The 19,066-nt window shown below is 43.2% G+C and overlaps 1 protein-coding gene across 2 annotated transcripts in view; it reads left to right on the top strand.

The window, feature by feature from the left end:
• Positions 1–19,066, top strand: part of pde4d (phosphodiesterase 4D, cAMP-specific) — a 147,510-nt gene that overhangs the window by 116,603 nt on the left and 11,841 nt on the right. For both annotated transcript variants that reach the window (XM_071536191.1, XM_071536190.1), the window contains exons 2-6: positions 6,553–6,744; positions 9,131–9,167; positions 9,296–9,372; positions 9,903–9,952; positions 15,136–15,248. In XM_071536191.1, the coding sequence (XP_071392292.1) occupies positions 6,553–6,744; positions 9,131–9,167; positions 9,296–9,372; positions 9,903–9,952; positions 15,136–15,248 (469 nt within the window). The remainder of the gene's footprint in view (positions 1–6,552; positions 6,745–9,130; positions 9,168–9,295; positions 9,373–9,902; positions 9,953–15,135; positions 15,249–19,066) is intronic.

Genomic DNA, 19,066 nt, shown 5'->3' on the forward strand with positions numbered 1-19,066 from the left:
TGGGAACCATAGCTCGGTTATCAGTGACTGGTCAGTCACTTATCTCCATGGCCTAACTGCACTGTAGGTGCTGGCTTCTTGATACTTGGTTTCTCTCTCTCTATCTGCTCTGTCATATTACTCATCATTCTACATTAGGCACATTAAACCATGTAACAGTCACATTGCTTATCTGTCAGTACGACATCCACAGAAGCGGTGATGCATCTTGGGGTTTTATACCTGACAACTCCTCTTCTGTCTCTTTTCCACACCCTTGTTTAACCGGCCAACTTGTCTAAAAACACATTCCTATTTGCTGTAATGTGTGTGTCTCTGCTTTGATTCATTGTTCACTTTGGAAAACACATTGTCACAGGGTTTGAGTCAGAGTGGGTCACATTCCTTAAATGGAAAATGGAAACACGACACTTTTTCCTGATTTGCCAGAGCACCTTATCTTTCAACTGCACATCGGTGTCACCTATTTAAAGTGATCAGGGGTGTAAACATGTCCGGCAGACATCAAAGTGTTGACTCTGACGTCACCGTGTCCCATGACATTCGGTTTGTCACCTAACCTGCATTGCTTGTCCACTGCGTATGTGTGTGTGTGTGTGACATCAAAAATGTCATCAGTGCCCCTTCTCCTGCCTCCCTGTCACCTTTGGCTTCTTTTTCTTTTTTTTGTGGGTTGTTGTTGTTGTTTTGCATTTAGAACATGGTCAAGGTTAGTGCATTCACACGCAGCCTACACACACACACACACACACAGGCTCACACACACACACACACCCGCATGCATGCAGACAAACGCACTCATGCACATAAACATAGACGCTGCCTGTGAACAGTCACACACACACACACACACACATAAAGACACACACACAGTCCTGACACATCTCTCCTTGTCCTTCCTCTGCATGCTCCCCTCTGTGTCCTCGCAGCTTTCTAAAATAAATCCAGTGTCGTCTTCCCTCTGTCTGCTTCAACATACACCTCTGTTCTGCTCCACACTTCTCCACACTTTGCTAACATATCCCTCACTGCAGTCTTTTTTTTTTTTTTCAGCAGTGGAGGTTGTGCGTAATTTTGGTTGCACGTCTGTCCTTGTTTTTGACCCAGTTTTAGTTGTAGTGTAGATTTTAACCCTTTTTTTGATTCAGTATGAAAAGCACTAATTCTAAACACAATGCTCTGTACTACTTTGCTTTTTGGGGAGAAAAAAAAGACAAAATCATAATATTTCCATTGAACATTGTCTCTAGCAATGTTGGAAATTTTCTTGCCCACCAATGACTGTTGGGAAAACAATGCTGCACTGTCTTCCCCCAAGTTGATAATTTAACAAAGACACTATGGCCTGACCTCTCCCTACAGTAAGTCTCCTCACAGCTCTCTCATGTCAACTCCTGTGGTTTTTATAATTGCTCAAATGACCCAAGGCTGAGAATGAATGAGTCATTGATCTGAGCTATGCAGTTTGTGTATGTGTGTGTGTATATGTGTGTGAGAGAGAGAGAGGGGTAGAGAGAGAGAGAGAGTGAGTGAGAGCGGGTAGATCGAAACAGAAGTGATGACGGCGACAAAGGGAGAGCGAGAAAGAGCTGTGCTGTTGAGACTGTCCTGAGGCATGTGTGTGACCCAGGAACGTCCTACAGTATAAAATCACAGTAGCCACTACTCATCTAGCTCAGTAGCCTTACAACCACCTCATGTTTTGACCTACCAAATGCCCTATTACAGTGCATTGGAAAGTTTTTTTTCTCTGGCGACACACAATGCCAAAATTATTTGCTTGCAACCTGAAACCCATTCAGGAAACTCTACTCCTGTGGGACTTGTGGGAAACTGTATTCTTCAAGTCTTCTCTTGTTGGTAGTCAAATTACAAGTAACTCTTCCACAATATTTTATTCAGTTTACTTTACCACAAAGTTTTGGCAAAATGATACAGCCAGGAGCTTTGAATGCACATTTCTTCAAAATGAATCTGTGTTTTGTTTAATTTTCCTGTGAACCACCTTCGGGTCCAGAGTAGGATCAGACTGATATATCAGTTTACCAATATATCGGGCCGATATTGGGCTTTGATTACAGTAAATATTACAAAGCGGCCAGTCATGTCTTCAGTCATGTCATCCACGATAAGATGATGGTTCCTCCCTGATCACATACATGAAAACAGAACATTTTATTGTGGTTGCACATTTTATTTTTTCATTTAATTGTTCAATAGGTTTTTTGTAAATTAGTTATTTAAAGGTGGTGTGTGACTTTCACCTACAGTACTATTGAATAGATTAAAGAGAGGCTTAAAGAGCTGCTGACCCACCTAAAAGAATTTAATTAGTCTGGGTTTCAGCTGAGAGTTTTATTGTTCCATGGTCCCATGCTGTTTCAGAGGATTTTTCCACCCTGACAATAATGTGTTAATTATGGTGTAAAGTATCTGCAATTGGCAGCACCGATACAAAATTATCAGTATCAGCCTTCAAAAACCCATATGGGTCAAACGCTAGTCCAGAATTTACAGCTATTAATTGCTCTGACCATGTGGATATACAAGAAAGTTGAAAATTGGACTGCTTTTGGGTTTTTCTGTTTTACGTCAGAGCAGATTATCTCTGTGTATGAAAGCGAGAGCAAAATCTTGATGTTCTTTTGGAAAAATACCAATGATGCAGTTGTCCCACCGCTGCCTCTTCCTCGTGATTCTAATGTGTAAAGATGGAAAGGAAAGTCGGTGTGAGTATTAAACTCTGGACGACCCCGGGGAAGGTGAGGACATATATGGCTTCTCCACTGTTAGCAGTGATATTCAGCAGATGGGATATCTGGACCAGCTTGAAAGAGCTTCCTGTCTCCTGTCCAATGATTGTGGGGTAAAATGATTTATTTCTAGCCAATCAGATCTTGGCCCTGGTTCACTCCCTTTTTGGGTTTGGTTGCCTACTGTTTCAGCCTCTATGTTGTATTTCCTCCTCAGCTCCCTAATACCACTCCTGTGAGTTGACTGTTGAATCTCACAGCACAGTCATAAGGGTGTTGACATTTTTGTTCATTTTTTGCATATGCTTACTCATCAAAGGCTGTGGCTTTGTGTCAGAGTAGAAAAAAAAACAGACATTCCTACTGTGATGTCAATGCTGGTGCAATATCACAGCTAGCTGGTGGTGAATATCATTTCTAGGATTTCCAAAGAGGGTGTGTCAGTGCAGTCACACCATACATATCCAGAATATGCATTGTGAGGTGTGTGTAGTGATGCGTGTGTGAGAGTTACGTGTCAGAGTGCTGCCTAAAATCTATGTGGGCTGTGACGTCAGAATACGTGTGATAATGAGTCAGTTGCTTAACATATGCTGGGTGTCATGTTTAAACACTTTCACTATCTCTCGATCTGTCATGTGCCTCTCTCACTCTCTCTCTCTCTCTTGCTCACAGATTACGACACAAACACCCATACACACTTATCGCACAGGACAGCTGGAGACTTGACTGACCTGTGCTTGGAGTGAGAAGTTATGATGAGTTTTCTGACTTGTGTGTTTGTGTTTGTGTGTGTGAGAGAGAGAGTGTGGTTTTTCACAACTTCAGTCAGGAGAACAGATGGAAAGTATCAGTCGATTGATGTGATAAGGGGGCGGGGATGAAAGGGGGGATGAGGGGCTGCAGTTTAGGTTATTACTGCTTTAGACTCAGATGCTGTTGATCCAGTGCAGAATATAGAAATATAGAATATAGAAAGACAGGGCTCAGTGCAGTGAACCAAGCTTCAGAGACAAAGGTTGGGGTGAGCCAAGGGAAGACAGGAAGTCATCCCAAGCTGTGTGTGTGTGTTTGTGTGTTTGTGTGTGTGTGTGTGTGTGTGTTTATCTAAGATAAAGAGGTAGTTAAGACAGAGGAGGACAATGTGACTGCCCCTCCCTCAGTTGTCAGGCCGAGGGCCAAACTATTCCATTCCACAACCAAGGCTCACACTCACTTATCTCCTGCTTCTCAGAGAGATCACAAGGCGATAACTCTGCATTTACCCATTTAGTTGTTGTGGAAAAAATGTCTGGCATGTCCTGTGTACTTGTTGTGGCTGTGTAGAGCTTAGATTCGGGTGTAAATGAATAGCCCTGTTGTTTCAGAGGTGAAACGTAACTGTTCTGGTAACTCTAGTGTGTTTTAAAGTATGTGTTCTCTTCAAGTTTTGCTCGATCTTGAGTAAAATTTCTTTGAGGTAACAGTGCTTCTACTTAAGTAAGGAAGTGGAAGTCACTGATTAGGCTTTCTCCCCCATGTATTGTTTATCTTACAGTTCATCAAGTGATAATGAGGTTTACTCTTATGGTAAAATGCAGCACTCAGGCTTTAATTTGGCCCTTAGAGAATGCTGGCCATACTGTGCACCTAGTCCATAGATAATGCATTTTAATGCACATAGTCTCATTATGTGGCTCTTTTGTAACACAGATGGATGGGATGGGTGGAGGTGGAAAATCTGGCCTGTGGAAAAGCAGCTAGAGAGAGAAAACACTGATGACTGGTGTATGGTTTCACATTGTTTGTGTGTGTGTGTGTGTGTGTGTGTGTGTGTGTGTGCGTGAGAGAGAGAGAGAAAGAGAGAGAGAGAGAGAGACCCCATCCATAATAGATGGTTGCAGCTCTGGGTGTGTAAGCCTGAGCCCTGGCCTGTTGCAGTGATACGGCCCTGGGGGAGAAAAGTCAGCATAATTACTTCTTCCTCTCAAAGTCTCTCTCACAAAACATTCATAAACCATGACTACAATCAGTGAACCTCCATTTTCTCAACCTACAAACCGAACATGCTCAATGTAGTACAAGGTGTTTATAACTAGTGTCTGTTAAGCCTATAATTCATCAATTGTTGAAGGTGTGAAACGCTCTGTAGAAAACATATGAGCTTGGGAGAAGAGATAAGGGGTACTGATAGCAAAGTTAGTCAATTCTCAATCATGTAATGACAAGGTAACTGGATGATTTATGGGAGACATGCATGCAATGACATGCTCCCTACAAACAAACAACCACCCTAACCCTAACACACACACACACACACACACACACACACACAAATACACCCACACACGTACACAGTCAATACATGAACAAACACACAGCACAGACAGAGCTGAGACAGCGTGAGCATTCATCTCGCACTGTTCACTCTGTTCTGAGGACATCCTATGCTCATGCACAGACATATGCATGTCAGTCCACACACACACACACACACACACACACACCGGCAATGGAAGGCGAACATCGACATGAGCAGGGTGTCCCGTACCGACTGAAGCACAGATGATATAGAATTAATACTGAGGCTGTTCCCATAGTGATGAGGATGAGGAGGATGATGATGACAAAGGGGACGTCATCCCTCTGAGTGTTTGACGTCACGTTACGGGGAATTCCCCTACCGCGACCTCAGCAACTACACCTGACGGGATTATGGGATTGCTTGGTAACCCTGGCGATGAGGCAGATCTCCCTGGTGGCAGGCGTTAGTCATCACCTGGGCGGACGATCACCTGGGAGACACTAAGGAGCTCATCGTGACATCGCGGTGGGAAATGGTGTCAGTGTTGCGGAGAGGGTTTAGGCTGAGTCAGTGGCGTTATCAGAGCAGAGGTGTTCCCAGTGGTCCAGTACTACTGTGCACTGATGACAGCGCATGTTGGCTTGTTGGATGTAGAATGACTGGATGGATAGAGTGTTGATTGCCAGGGTTAGCGCTGCAGTTTGCTCCGACAATAAAGGAGGCACCGATCAATTGGCCACCGATCATAATAGACGTTCTAATTAGGTCATCAACGATTGCCCGATCAAAATCCTGATCAGGAAAGCGGTTGAATGTATTAGCCAGTTTGCAGCAGTCAGCAGAATGTGAGTAGCGTGGGCATGTCGTCCATCTGGCATCAACAGTTCATTTCCGACACTGTGTTTTGAATTTCACAGCCTATGATCAGAGATTAGAACCAGTTTAATGCATTGGACAGAAGGCAGAGCCTATGCTGCTGCAATGAAAAACTTTTCATGCGCTACCACTGGCAGGAGTTGAATAAGCACATCAGTCATCACACACACACTAGCATGTAATTACTATGTTTGGATAAAAACTCACACATGGATAGGCCAGGTATGTTATGCAGCCATAAGAACAATCTGTTAAACACAGTAGGATATTCGAATTTTAGGGTAGTATTCATGCTTGCTGTGCACTTTTACAAGAGAGTCTGGGTGAAATGCATAATTTCAATCAGCAATCAGATTGGTGATCGGCTGATCACACTGTTTAAAAATCGGAATCGGCCCCAGAAAACCGGTGCATCCCTACAAACCATCCCTCTTAATTTCACTTTTGATAATCTTGGTTCTTTAGCATTACATCCATGGTTACTCTTTTGGAGCGTCACTGGAGAGTTTAACATGTTCAGAAATGTTGCTTGAACTGTCAAAGATCATCAAAATAACATTTGAATTCTGTTCTAAGATGATTTTCAGATTCTGATCATTCTCTCTTTCTCCCCATCTCTCTTTCTCTCTGTCAATCCAGTTTTGATGTGGACAATGGCACATCATCGGGTCGCAGCCCCCTGGACCCCATGGCCAGCCCGGGGTCCGGCCTCATCCTGCAGGCCAACTTTGTCCACAGCCAACGGAGAGAGTCGTTCCTCTATCGCTCCGACAGTGACTACGACCTCTCGCCCAAGTCCATGTCCCGAAACTCCTCCATTGCCAGTGACATGTGAGTGGATGGTATCTTTTTTTGCTTACACTTAATGTCTCAGTGCCCCTCTGCAGCTTTCTTTTTATTCTCTCTCACTCTCACTTCCCTCTGTCTTCCCTGTCTTGCTCTTTCTAATGTGTTTTGTATATTTTTGTTTTAACCACAGTTTATTATCCTTACCACAGTACCTTTCAGTGAATATTGACATTTTTTTATCCTAGTGAATGTGTGATGGTTTGATGTTTATTATCCCCTATAGCCAGGTCTTATAGCCATTGCCCTGGCTGTTTTGGCCATGGTGGGAAGTCTGCATGACTGACAGCTGATTGTGTGGGGTCACATTGAGAGAGGACTCTATTCTTAGCCATGTCCCGTAGCATAAACAAGACAGTCAGTAACAACTTACCCACAAGCACAGTTCAGTCCATTTCAGAGTTAATGTGACTCTTTGATAATTGCCAAATAGTCAATTTATTTCCATATAACACATGAAGATAGTTAGAGGGATTTGTGCAGTGCATTTTACCAGTTTTTGCCTCCTGAGTTTAATAATTCTAATTCCCCATTGCCTCACAGCTTTAGCAGCACACACTCTAGAAAGGAGGTCAACGCACATGAGCAAATCAGCTGGCATTTTCAGGGTCAACGTCCGGTGTATTTTGATAGCATATTCCTCATTTCCCATACTATGGTGGCTATCTAGTTACATGTACTCTCACTGCTACAGGAAATAAGAATATTGACTGAAAACAGAGCATTCAGTCTGAAGGAAAGACAAATAATGAAAAGGATGGAAAGTAAAGTCTTGGAGTAACTGTACACTTCCTCCTTACTGATTTGTATTATTGGACCAGTGACCCTGCCATGACCTCGCCTAGTATCCAGTTACCCCATTTTAAACCACCATTTTTACAAGTTATCATTAATCCCTTTTACATTAAATGCTGTCAGACAATTGACTGATTGTTTCCAATTTTATTGACTCAGATATAATAGGCAAATTGAGATAGCTAGCAGGAAACAACTATTAACAGTTCCCTTTATAAAATTCTAAAAAAAATACAGCCTAACAATTAAATTAAAGGCTGTAATAATAAATCATGTTTCCATTTCATAAAATGCTTAGCAAGGAGACATTTTCTGGAGAACCATCAAGCCATCAAATAGGGCTATGCCAGTTTTGGCCAAATAAATGATTGAAAGCTAAATAAAAGATGAGCCATCAAACACCACCCATTCCATGTAGTGTAGAGGTGATGGAAGGGAGAAATTAGTGCCAGTGCAACTGTAAGAATGCAGCACTCTCCTTCCATCCTTCCTTCCACCCTTCCTTCCTTGATTCCTTCCTTTCTATGTAATTTCTGTATCTCCCTCTCTAAATGTAATAGTCATATTGACATGTAGTCATATTTGCAGTAACTATCTTGCATTCGTCTTGCAATGGGAGCACATGACCAGCTTGTGTCTCCTTGGACGTGCATATCAGAGATTTGTTGTCATTGGGCATGAGCCAGTAGGTGTGTCCGTGATGTGCCTGTGGTCTAGTAGACCTGAGTAATACACTGTGTACTACGTGACTATGTCACTAACACACTCTTGTCACCTGAGCAAATGTTGACAGTCACACAGACACATGACACGGTGGGGGGGTTGTGACTTGAAGGTTTCCAGTCAGACTGTCTGGGAAAGAACGTGAATGAGTTACGTTCTCCCCTCCCTCCTCCAGCGTCCATGTGCCCCTGAGCAAGGCCCCTAACCCCCAACTGCTCCAGCAGAGTATGTGAAACAGGGCAAACATGTTCAGTTGACATTCCCTGGATAAAAATGAATAAACAGACTGTGATAGCCTGAGCCAAATAAAGGAGCACATGACAAGGGAGAGAGGAGATGGGAAGGAATGGAAAGAGAGGGAAAGTGTGAGTGACATTATCTGTCTATACAGCAAGTGCAAAGAGAGCCATGTGGGATACAGGCAGGTTTTAGTGTCCTTAGTGAATCTATTGGTAGGTGCTGCTGAAGGGAAATGGCGTTCTTTGAATATAGGTCTAGCTTATGTGTACTGAGACACGCCCAATAAACAAAGCCCTTAAAGTCTCTTATTGAAACCAATGGCTGAAACTATGGTAAACCTTTTTATGAATTTTGAATTTGTCTGTCTTTCTGCACAATGGGGGCTCAGCTGGTAGCTGATGTCTAGAGTAAACATGTCACTATGACAGAATGTATCTGAGACACTGATCCTAATCCGATGTGATGACCCACCACCAAACCCCCCTCATCCCCAAACTCCACCCCCCCCCCCCCTTGTCCTTCCAGAAAACATACTCCTGTGTTGTAAAATGTCAATATGTCTATATAGGCCTAGATCTAACATTAGATCTGTCACTCTCTCTCTGTCTTCCAGTCATGGTGACGATATGATTGTAACGCCATTTGCACAGGTGAGGTGTCAATCTTACTGTTTTGTTTTGATGTTATATGCTGTTATATATATATATAGGTAGATGTGTATATTCTTGCACTGAAAAAGTACAAATAATTCTGTCCTACTCTGCCATATCTCCTTCAGGTTCTCGCCAGTTTGAGAACTGTACGGAACAATTTTGGTGCATTAACCAATCTGCAACAAGACAGAGCATCCAATAAGTAAGTTGCCAAAAGCACTACTGCTCCCTTTTATTGATTTTTTTCAGACAGAAATGAAAGCTGTAATTATTGGAGGAGAGATTCTGTTTATAGTTAACAGTCATCATAGCTGTACACTACTGATACTTCCCTATCACAGTATTTGATCATATTCACTATAGCCCTACTACACCAATAGCATTGTTTTGTAGTCAACATACTCTCCTTCTGTACTACTGCCCTAATTAACATGCTGTACCTGCCTCTGCTGTGCCGAGTGCTTGCACACAGTCTAGCTTTGTTCGCCCTCTGCTGTTCTTATTGGGTACTACAACAACAGCAGCAGTCGGCTCTGTAAAGGCGCCCTCCGCCGTAGTGCTCCCTAAACGAGAAGTGAGAGATGTGATGAGTGAAGACTAAGGGAGATGCTGCCTAGTTACCACTGAGAGTCATGTAGAGAGTTTGGCGAAAACAACTGATTTTATTGTTTTGGGAAGGAAACGAGTCAAGTCTGTGTGTTTGTTCTCTCTCCCCCCCCCCACACACAACAGGAGATCACCCATGTGTAACCCACCACCCATCACCAAGACCTCCTTCACAGGTATGTGGACAGCAACGTGATGACTTGTGTCTTTGGTGTGTGTGTGTGTGTGTGTGTGCGTGTGTGTGCGTGTGTGTGTGTGTGTGTGTGTGTTAGTTTTCATAGGCCTCCGTGTGATGTGTAAACGAGCACTAGATATTTCTGATAAAAAAAATATTATAAGTAGTAGTAGTAGTAATAGTAGTAGTAGTATGCACTATTTTACTTAAATCCGTCTGAAAACAAAATGAAATGAGTCCTATATGAAGGATGCTTATGTTGTTATAGTGATGTCCTTTTCTATTTTAAGATGTCAGCATGGTTGTGATGAGGGACTGGCAAACAGAGACATCCTTTGGGGGGAGCCAAAGAACATGAACACGATGTGGAACACAATCAGAATACAAATATGGCTGACATATTTTGCAGAGATGTGGTTCAGTGGAGCAAACCTAGTGGTATGCAAAAGGATGTACAAGAGAAAAGAGGACAGGAGAAGTGGTAGGCCAGCACAAAATATCCCCAGGCTTCAGCAGCTGTTGCATTGCTATAAGGTTGGGATAGGTGTGGCCTTTTGTGGGTTTACTGTGTTTCTATTACCATGTCAAATTATCAATCATCTTCTGAAAAGCTAGTTATAGATGGCAATGACTAGTTTGTCAAGACTGGTAACTGCACATCATTTATGAACAGAGGGTGAATGTCAGGCTTCACGTGCTGCTTTGCAGTCTCCGTCTCTGGACATGACATTGCATGTGTCAGTCAAAGAGTCAGTCTGTTAATCCGTCAGTGCTGTCAGTGCTGTCAGTGCTGTCAGTGCTGTGTGTTCCAGCTTCCCTGCCAAACTGATGTGTTACAACTAGTAGTGTATGGGCCATGAGTGACAGTTCATGAGCCCTGTCTATGTTCCACAAAACCCCCGGTGTCCTGGATTGTTTAAGGATGCTTAATTTAGCAGGAAGCCGCTCACACCTCATTCCTGCGTCTTTCCTATAGCTATCTCACACATTTCCACAGCATCAGTGACTTTCCAGGCCTTCATATATTAGCAGGTGACTAAAGGGTTCAACTTACTTTGGCAATACATCTTTTTTATTACATTTTTATTTCTATTTCCTTATGCATAAAGCCTTACGGTTGAAGGTGAAACCATTTACTTAAGACCTATAAAAATAGTTTCTGCATTGCCCACTGCATTGGGACAAGCCAAAGGACCCTGTGCTAAGATGTTTAATTTTAGTGCTAGTTGCCAGTTCAATGCCAGGAGGCTGCCATCTTTAAGCACTTGCTCCATTAAGATGCGCCTGTCAGAATTTCAATAATAGCTTGTCAGCCCCATACAGTATAGTCATATCTGACTTAGATCGGCTGACTATGTCTACTGTACAGCCTGTCTGGTCTACTTTGCGTGGTTTTGCTGTGTAGAGGACATGACACAGACACACACTCCAGTGGCCAGAATAGACTTGTCCTTGAATAGTCACTTCTTTTTGCCTTTTGGCATTATAAATGGCTGGAACCTAGCTGCCAGTGTTTGTGCAAGAGTCTGTTTAACCTCTGATGTTACTAAATGATATCAGTGTGTTCTGTTTAGTAAGATGTATCCCTAACATGCACACACACCATGTTCAAGAGCACCATGTTTCCACACAACATACAATACTGTACAGTAAATGTGGAGAAGCCTTGGAAAATGCTTTGCCCACCTGCCTCCCCCATGACAAAGCTTCACATTGATCCTCTTACATAGCCAAGATACATAACCTCCTTGTGTATGAGGAATTGATGACATTGCACTATATTTAGACCTCATGGTGTTCAGCCATTATGGGCCCTGCCATAAGCCGGCGGCAGGCGTGAGTCATGGGGGAGATTGTTTGAGTGTATTGACTACTTGTAATGCAGAGGCTTGCTGAGGTGGCCACTATGCCGTCCTGCTGAGAAAGACAATAAAAGCAGCGTAATTAATAGTAACTCTAAATCAGACAGGGAGAGGCTGCTGCTGCTGAATTAGGGCAGGCCCACATTTAGGCTTCCCCGCTCTTCCAGCCACACCTCCCCACCCCTCTCCCCCACCTGTCAATAAATTTTTCTGTCATCTGTCATTGACATATTGATCAGATAAATAAAGTTATTTTAGAATGATCTAAGAATAGAATGACTCCAGTGACCTTTGACCTATTGTAGAGGAGAGGAGATGCTGTTGTAGAGGTAATGAGACAGACAAACTCTGATTAGCTCCTGTAATGTTCAGCGTCAGACTTACAGAGGAGACAGGAGATAGAGACATGTCAGTGTGTCTTAGCTGGTTGTTGGTTTGATAGTCAGTAATAATAATAATTTTACTTGTGTAGCACTTTTCAGGTTACTCAAATACACTTTACAACGCAAAAATTAAAGCAACTCGACAAATCAAGAAGACATGGTATAAATCAACAAACAGGAAAATTATAGTATATTTCATGTCTTTTCAATTGCATTGACAGCATCTTACAGGTTTGATATATGGGATAATACTGTAAGTAATTTACACAGGACACAAAATTCAAAATACTGAATATCAACATATTTTTGAAATTATGTATAATAAAATTAAATAATTTATTAATTATCATGGCAATCATAGATCTTGGGATTGAGCCTTTATATCACATCAGTGATATTGCTGTCCCTCATAGTGTAGCCTCTTCTTTCTCCTCTCCTTTTTGCTCTCCCTCTACCCCTTCCTCCATCTCTCTCACCCTCTCCCTGTCCCGGTCCGACTTCAGCGCTGAGCTGTTCCGGTCCGTAGTTTGGCTGCAGCCTTGCGTCTGTGCAGCAGAGTGGCCTCTCTGAGCGCCGGTGTCTGATGTCGCACTAAGCATGAGAAGAATGTCATTGACGTCAGTGCAGTTGCTGTCAGAAAGAGTAGCACCCCAGCCACTGACACCACACCAGGGAGAGAGACAGAGAGAGAAAGGGAGACTGAGAGAGAGAGAGAGAGAAAAGGGGGAGAGACAGAGAGGAGACAAAAGAGGGAGGAGGAAGGATGTTCAGAGATCAACGGAGGAAACCAGAGTGTGGGAGAGGAAGGGGACTAATGGAAGGAGGGAGGGAGAGATTTTTCAAAGACAATGAACCAGGAGAGGGGGATATTGTAGAGAGAGAGAGAGAGAGAGAGAGAGAGAGAGAGGAGGTGACAAAAGAGGTTTAGACGTGGTCATGCTGATACAATGCTCATGCCTGTATACTACACAAGCCTACATGTAACAGTATAGTAAATGGGGTGCATGCATCCAAACGCATAATTATAATTAATCACTCCACACTATAATAGCTCTTGTAAACACTCAAATGCTTAAATACCACACATGCAATCCAGAGCTGTAAACCTTGCACCATGCACTTTAAAAATAAAACGTCCCAGTAAGTAGGATATAGAAGCAGCTTTTTCCCTCACAAAAAGCCCAAATGAAGCCGTGACAATACTGTGTTTTTCAAAAGCTTAGAGAGAGTCTGGATGCTAAATACTCCAAAGAACTGAAATGTAAAAATTTACATTGCATCATGTGATTACATTTGGTCCTCCTTTATTTTAATTTGCCACTGTTTTCTCTGTCTGTGTAAATTAATTACAGCCAAAGTGATCCCCTTCCCAGATCACAGATCACATTGCATTAAAAGCCCTTGCTCTCCTAAATTAGTCAAGACATCAATATTAATTGGCTTCTGACAAGGTGACATTTTCTATTAATGTAGACCAACTTTGAGAGAGGCATGTGTTCGATTTGCAACTGAAACAAATGGAAGGATATATAATAAAAGTAAAAGTATTTGATATAGGGCTTGCATCACTAATAGTCGTAATAGAGACACCTCCACTTCCACCTCTGTCTGTCTTGTTTCTTGTTTTACCCTTCTCTCCTTCCTTCCTTCCTTCATCCCTCCATTCCTCTATCTCTCTCTCTCTGTGTATTTGTATGCGGAACATACATTACCATGCATGCATGTACACGCAATATAGGGAGCTCCCTGCCTCTTGCTCCACTCCTCTAACACTCCAGTCCGTGTTTTACCACTCTCCCTTCCCCATCCACAGTGCAGTCCTCTCAGGCTTTAGGTACAGCTCGGGGAGAGCAGCACGTTTGGCTACCAGGGACGCCGAAGCAACAGCAGCCCACCCCCTATACACACAGCATCTATAGGAAACACTCTCTTCAACACAAACACACACAGCACTGGATTATAACCTTTCCTCTTTGGATAGCATGGACGTTTTTAATGGCAGGGAGGCTAAGGAGACACAATCATGATGTGTTATGGTTAGCTTTTCGTCTGGTGTGTATGTGAGTGTGCGTGTGTGTACGTGTGTGTGTGTGTGTGTGTGTGTGTGTGAGAGATGTCTTTGTATTTGGTAACCATGTCAGGATGCTACGGCCGATCTTGTCTTTGTTGCGTGCTGGACAGCATTGAGATGGAACTTGACTGTTTCTGAGCCTCTCACTGGATCCTCTTTTCCTCCGTCCCTCTCTTTCCTCCATCCCTCCCATGTCAGACATGGGCCTGCTAAGCAGACTGCTCTTCATCCTGCTACATGACTGGAATTACACCTCTCTTATGGACTATAGACTAAACCTTAGACACCTGGACCACTGAGAGCGATCTGAGTGATGAGTGCTGTGTATGGGAGATGGTGAGTGAGTGTGTCTGTGTGGGATTGTCTGTGTTTCGCTGTTGGTCTTTTGCTCCTCTGAAGCCGAGGGGCTACCTCTGTATTCTCTGCTGTGGTTTTCACAGAGGTACGTCCGGCAGCCTCTCTTTTCTGTAACATTCATTTGGACACTCAGATCTGATTTAGGGTGCCATCCCTAAACTGCAACTGTACTCACTGGGATTTTATCTGACTACTGTTGATTGGAGAAAGGGAGAATCAAGTATTTGAACTGTAGGACTATTGGAGGTTACTTTTCTCCAAGGGAGTCGGTGAGGCTCGGTACGGCTGGCCTGTGAGTGCTCGTCTGTGGGTTAGGATAAAGGACCACAAGGCCCTACTCCCAGGCCCCACAGCTGGCCCCACCTGTCCAGTATGAAGAGTCACCCATGTGTCCACTCGGGGTATCCCAGCTTAGCTGTATGTGGGGTGGGGGACCCCGGGCCTGGACCGTCCGCTAGCCCTCTGAAGCGGGCCCTTACTGACCCCCTGCCCTCCTGTCTCGCCCCCGCAGAGGAGGCCTACCAGAAGCTGGCCACTGAGACCCTGGAGGAGCTGGACTGGTGCCTGGACCAGCTGGAGACGCTGCAGACCAGACACTCGGTCAGCGAGATGGCCTCCAACAAGGTGAGAATAACAGAAAAGTTTCCGCCAACTCGGTGGGACAAAGTTTAAATCCTAAATGAGTCTTAATCTGGTATCCAACAAGGTGATATCTATAGGAAGTGACTAATGCAGTTTTTTCTTTTTTGTTCAAGACTTCATATCCATCGTTATGTGAATGCTTTGACAGTGTCATTTGTTGAGAACTGTCCAGATGCGGCTACCCAGGATTCAATATGGTGTGGTTTTTGTGGTTGATGTACTGGCCATCGAAATTTGGTTGGACATATTACAGTGTAGTAAAGCGTAAAAGGTATTTGGGATACATATTGTATATTATTATGTGTACCCAAAGTTACACTGCCCTATGTATCACATATACATATACATGAATATATATATAGTCATTCAGCAGCAGTGGAATGCTGCTCATTGCACAGTGACTACTAGCCAAGCTGACATGCAGCTCTGTAACATATTACCAAGTGCTGCTAGCTCCAACATATTTTATACATTGTTGACCAGGGATTTGATTTGATTTAATGTTTATACCAGATATTGTTTCTCCTAGCTGCTCAGTATTAACTCCTCTGTCTGTGGCCTACTCCTTCTCTCGCCCTCCTTCACAATGTTCCTCCTCAATTATCTGCACATTTGCCACCTAGCCTCCTCTTGTTCATATTTGTCAGGTGTTTATTTACCCGTAGTGGCTAGCATGCAGGCCTGAGGAGCACTCCTTCTTCTAGTTCTACAACAGGAGCGATCATTATCTGGTTGTGATATGGCTTGTATGTGCCGTAATGTTTTTCCAATACTCAGCCATGAAAGCGCACATCGATGTGTTTGTGTTGTATTGTCTATGTGTGTTAGTGATAGCAGAAGCATCGTCATGCAGGCAGGGAGTTGTGCAGTGAGCATGCTCAGTCGCCTCCAGTGCAAGTGTGTGATGGTGGTGGTGGTTGGGGGGGGGGGGGGGGGGGGGTGCTGCCGTGCCGCTCTGCATGCTGATCAGCTCTGGGCTCTGGTGATGTCACACACCGTGATGTCACACGGGGGGGATGGACCAAGAGGAGAGGCAGGGAGACGGACAGACAAAGGAATAAGACAAACACACACACACACACTGCTGATGTTGCTACAAACACATGCAGGATACGGAGATCTGCCTCATTTTAATGTGAAAAGATAAAAAACTATAACATCGTAACTATGCAGTGTCTCACCATTGCTCACCAGCACAGCTATCTGGTTGTCATGGCAACAGCCACAGGCCCAACCAGCCTGCCATCTCACTCCAGCAACTCACACGTGCGCGCCTGCACACACACACTTGCACATACACACATGCACCATGGCACCAGTAATACAGTCGCTACATTTCTCTATGAACTGGGCCTCACACACAGCCATCACTTTGTGTCTATATTCTCTACCTCTGTTATCAACATTCAACATAAGCTCCATTCAGCAAAGAAGGAAAGTTTTAGCAATGAGATTAAAAAGAAACAACGAAAATTAATTCCCTAACTGTATCATTAAAATTATAGCAAAACATTCCAGCTAATGTGGTGTTCTGTGACATTCCTGTGAAAATCATCACTCATACCGGCGCTTATGTGTCGCATTGTTTAGCTACTACTGCTTTGTTGGAACAATGCAGTCCCCATTCCACCCCTACCACCCACTGAACACTACTGATCAAATTTTGGGAAATAATGCATCTCACCACTACGCTCCGGCACTTTCACAATTACACTGTTTGACCCAATGGTGGCTACCATTATAGGTGAAGGGACTGTGTCATGTCCTGGGAGACAACATGTTTACTGTTGCTTTATTATTATTATTATTATTAGTAGTAGTAGTAGTAGTAGTAGTAGTAGTAGTAGTAGTAGTAGTAGTAGTAGTAGTAGTAGTAGTAGTAGTAGTATTATTAGTATTAGTATTATTATAATTAGCATTATTATCATTATTATTATTGGGAATCGCATTTATTAAATTTTTTTATTTTGTATTTATAGCATATTTTATTACACTGGTGTGTTACCACTGTGTGCCTAACATTACCTCTTAGCTGTTCTAAAATGACAGCCTCCTACATATGTGTTTCCGTCAGTACATTTTGTTAACTTTTAGATCATCAATGGACGGCAGATTAACTTCTCACAGTTATCGGTACATTCATTAAATCCAGTGGCCGCAAATAGATTGTGTCTGTTCTCTCAGTATTCTGGAGAGAGGGGGCGTCTGCCACCAGAATAAATGTGGCATGTGAGAAAGGAAACAAATGCAACAGAGACAAGATCCAAGGAGTCACAGGCTATATACAGCAGGGAATGGATTATTTTTGGTCACTCCTCCGAAGAACAAATTACACACAAGTCACAGCTAAGCTTGGTGTGACACTTTCCAATTTTTACCCAATAGTTTGTGTTCGCACCTCTTGTCTGAGCTATCAATATGTGTGTGTGTGTGTGTGTATGTGTGTGTGTGTGTGAGAGAGAGAGAGAGAGAGAGAGAGTGAGAAAGATAGAGAGAGATAGATTGTGTGTGTTTGTGGGGAGGAAGTGGGTGTCTGGGTGTATATATTTGTGCATATGCTTAGGTAGGGAGGCGCCTGTGTGTGTGTGTGTGTGTGTGTGTTGTGTGTGTGTGTTGGGCCTGTGCTGGCCTGCTTGGCTCAGAGTCAATTGGAGCCTCTGGATCTCAGTTAGCCACTGGTCTCATCTGCTCCAACCTAGCTGTAAATTACTCACAGTGCCGGGGCCGTCTGTAGAGGTGAGGTGTAAAGTAAGCAGAGACAGGTTTGGTCCCTGTTCAATCCCTGTAGCCACTGGACCATCACAGACACACAAACACACACACACACACACAGAGGAAGCGAGAGAGAGCTTATACATACCTATCTCCTCTCTCTTCTCAGAATCCCAGCTTCATATAGACGCTATCTGATGCTTTTCACTGCATTTCACTGTTGAATTAGTAGCAATAGCAATGGCTGTTATGCTAGAAACATGAATTATGCCCAACAAGTATTGTATTAGTCGATTAATCGGTTAGTCGGTTGACAGATTAATCGTTGTAGTCATTTATCAAGTAGAAATACCAAACATTTGCTGGTTACAGCTTCACAAATGTTAAGATTTGCTGTTTTTGTCTATTTCATATCATTATAGAATTAATACTTGGGGGTTTTTTTTGGCTGCTGGTCAGACGAAGTAAGCAGTTTTATGAATCTTCGAACTCTTGTAACTTGTGATCAGCATTTGTCATAATTTGTCACTAAATGATTCATCATTTAATTGAAAAATGATCTATAGATTAATCAATAATGAAAATAATTGTCAGTTGCAGCCCTATTCATAATCATACAGTTATGGGCTTATTTCAGAATAAGAGGACCATCTTGAAGTCATTCTTATACTTCTGATGAGATAACCATTTGCCCTCAGTGACACACAATAACCAAGTGTCGACAATAGTTTCGGTTCCCGTTTTATTAAACCCACTGCAGACAACCTTCTGTGACGCTCATCCTTTTTGCAACTTTAATGGGATTTTCACATATTGCACATCATCTCATTAGTGATGTTACTGTGACTCACCTCGCAGGAGTATTACTGGGGGGAAAGTTGACCTCACCGTTTCAATATTGCATGATGAGGGATGAGCTAATCTGTACTTACATCACATACAGTAGGTGAGGTCAGCCATCACACACACACACACACAAACACACATAGCAAATTGACCTACACTATTGCGTGTAACACTGGTCTACAGTGGGAACACTCAATGTCTCTCTCTCTCTCCCTCTTACTCACACACGTACACACACACAC

The sequence above is a fragment of the Centroberyx affinis genome, unplaced genomic scaffold (genome assembly GCF_046629955.1).
Source record: "Centroberyx affinis isolate AG114_WGS23_722 - 3 ecotype Tasmania unplaced genomic scaffold, CSIRO-AGI_Caff_v1 ptg002840l_1, whole genome shotgun sequence".
In the NCBI taxonomy this organism is placed as follows: domain Eukaryota; kingdom Metazoa; phylum Chordata; class Actinopteri; order Beryciformes; family Berycidae; genus Centroberyx; species Centroberyx affinis.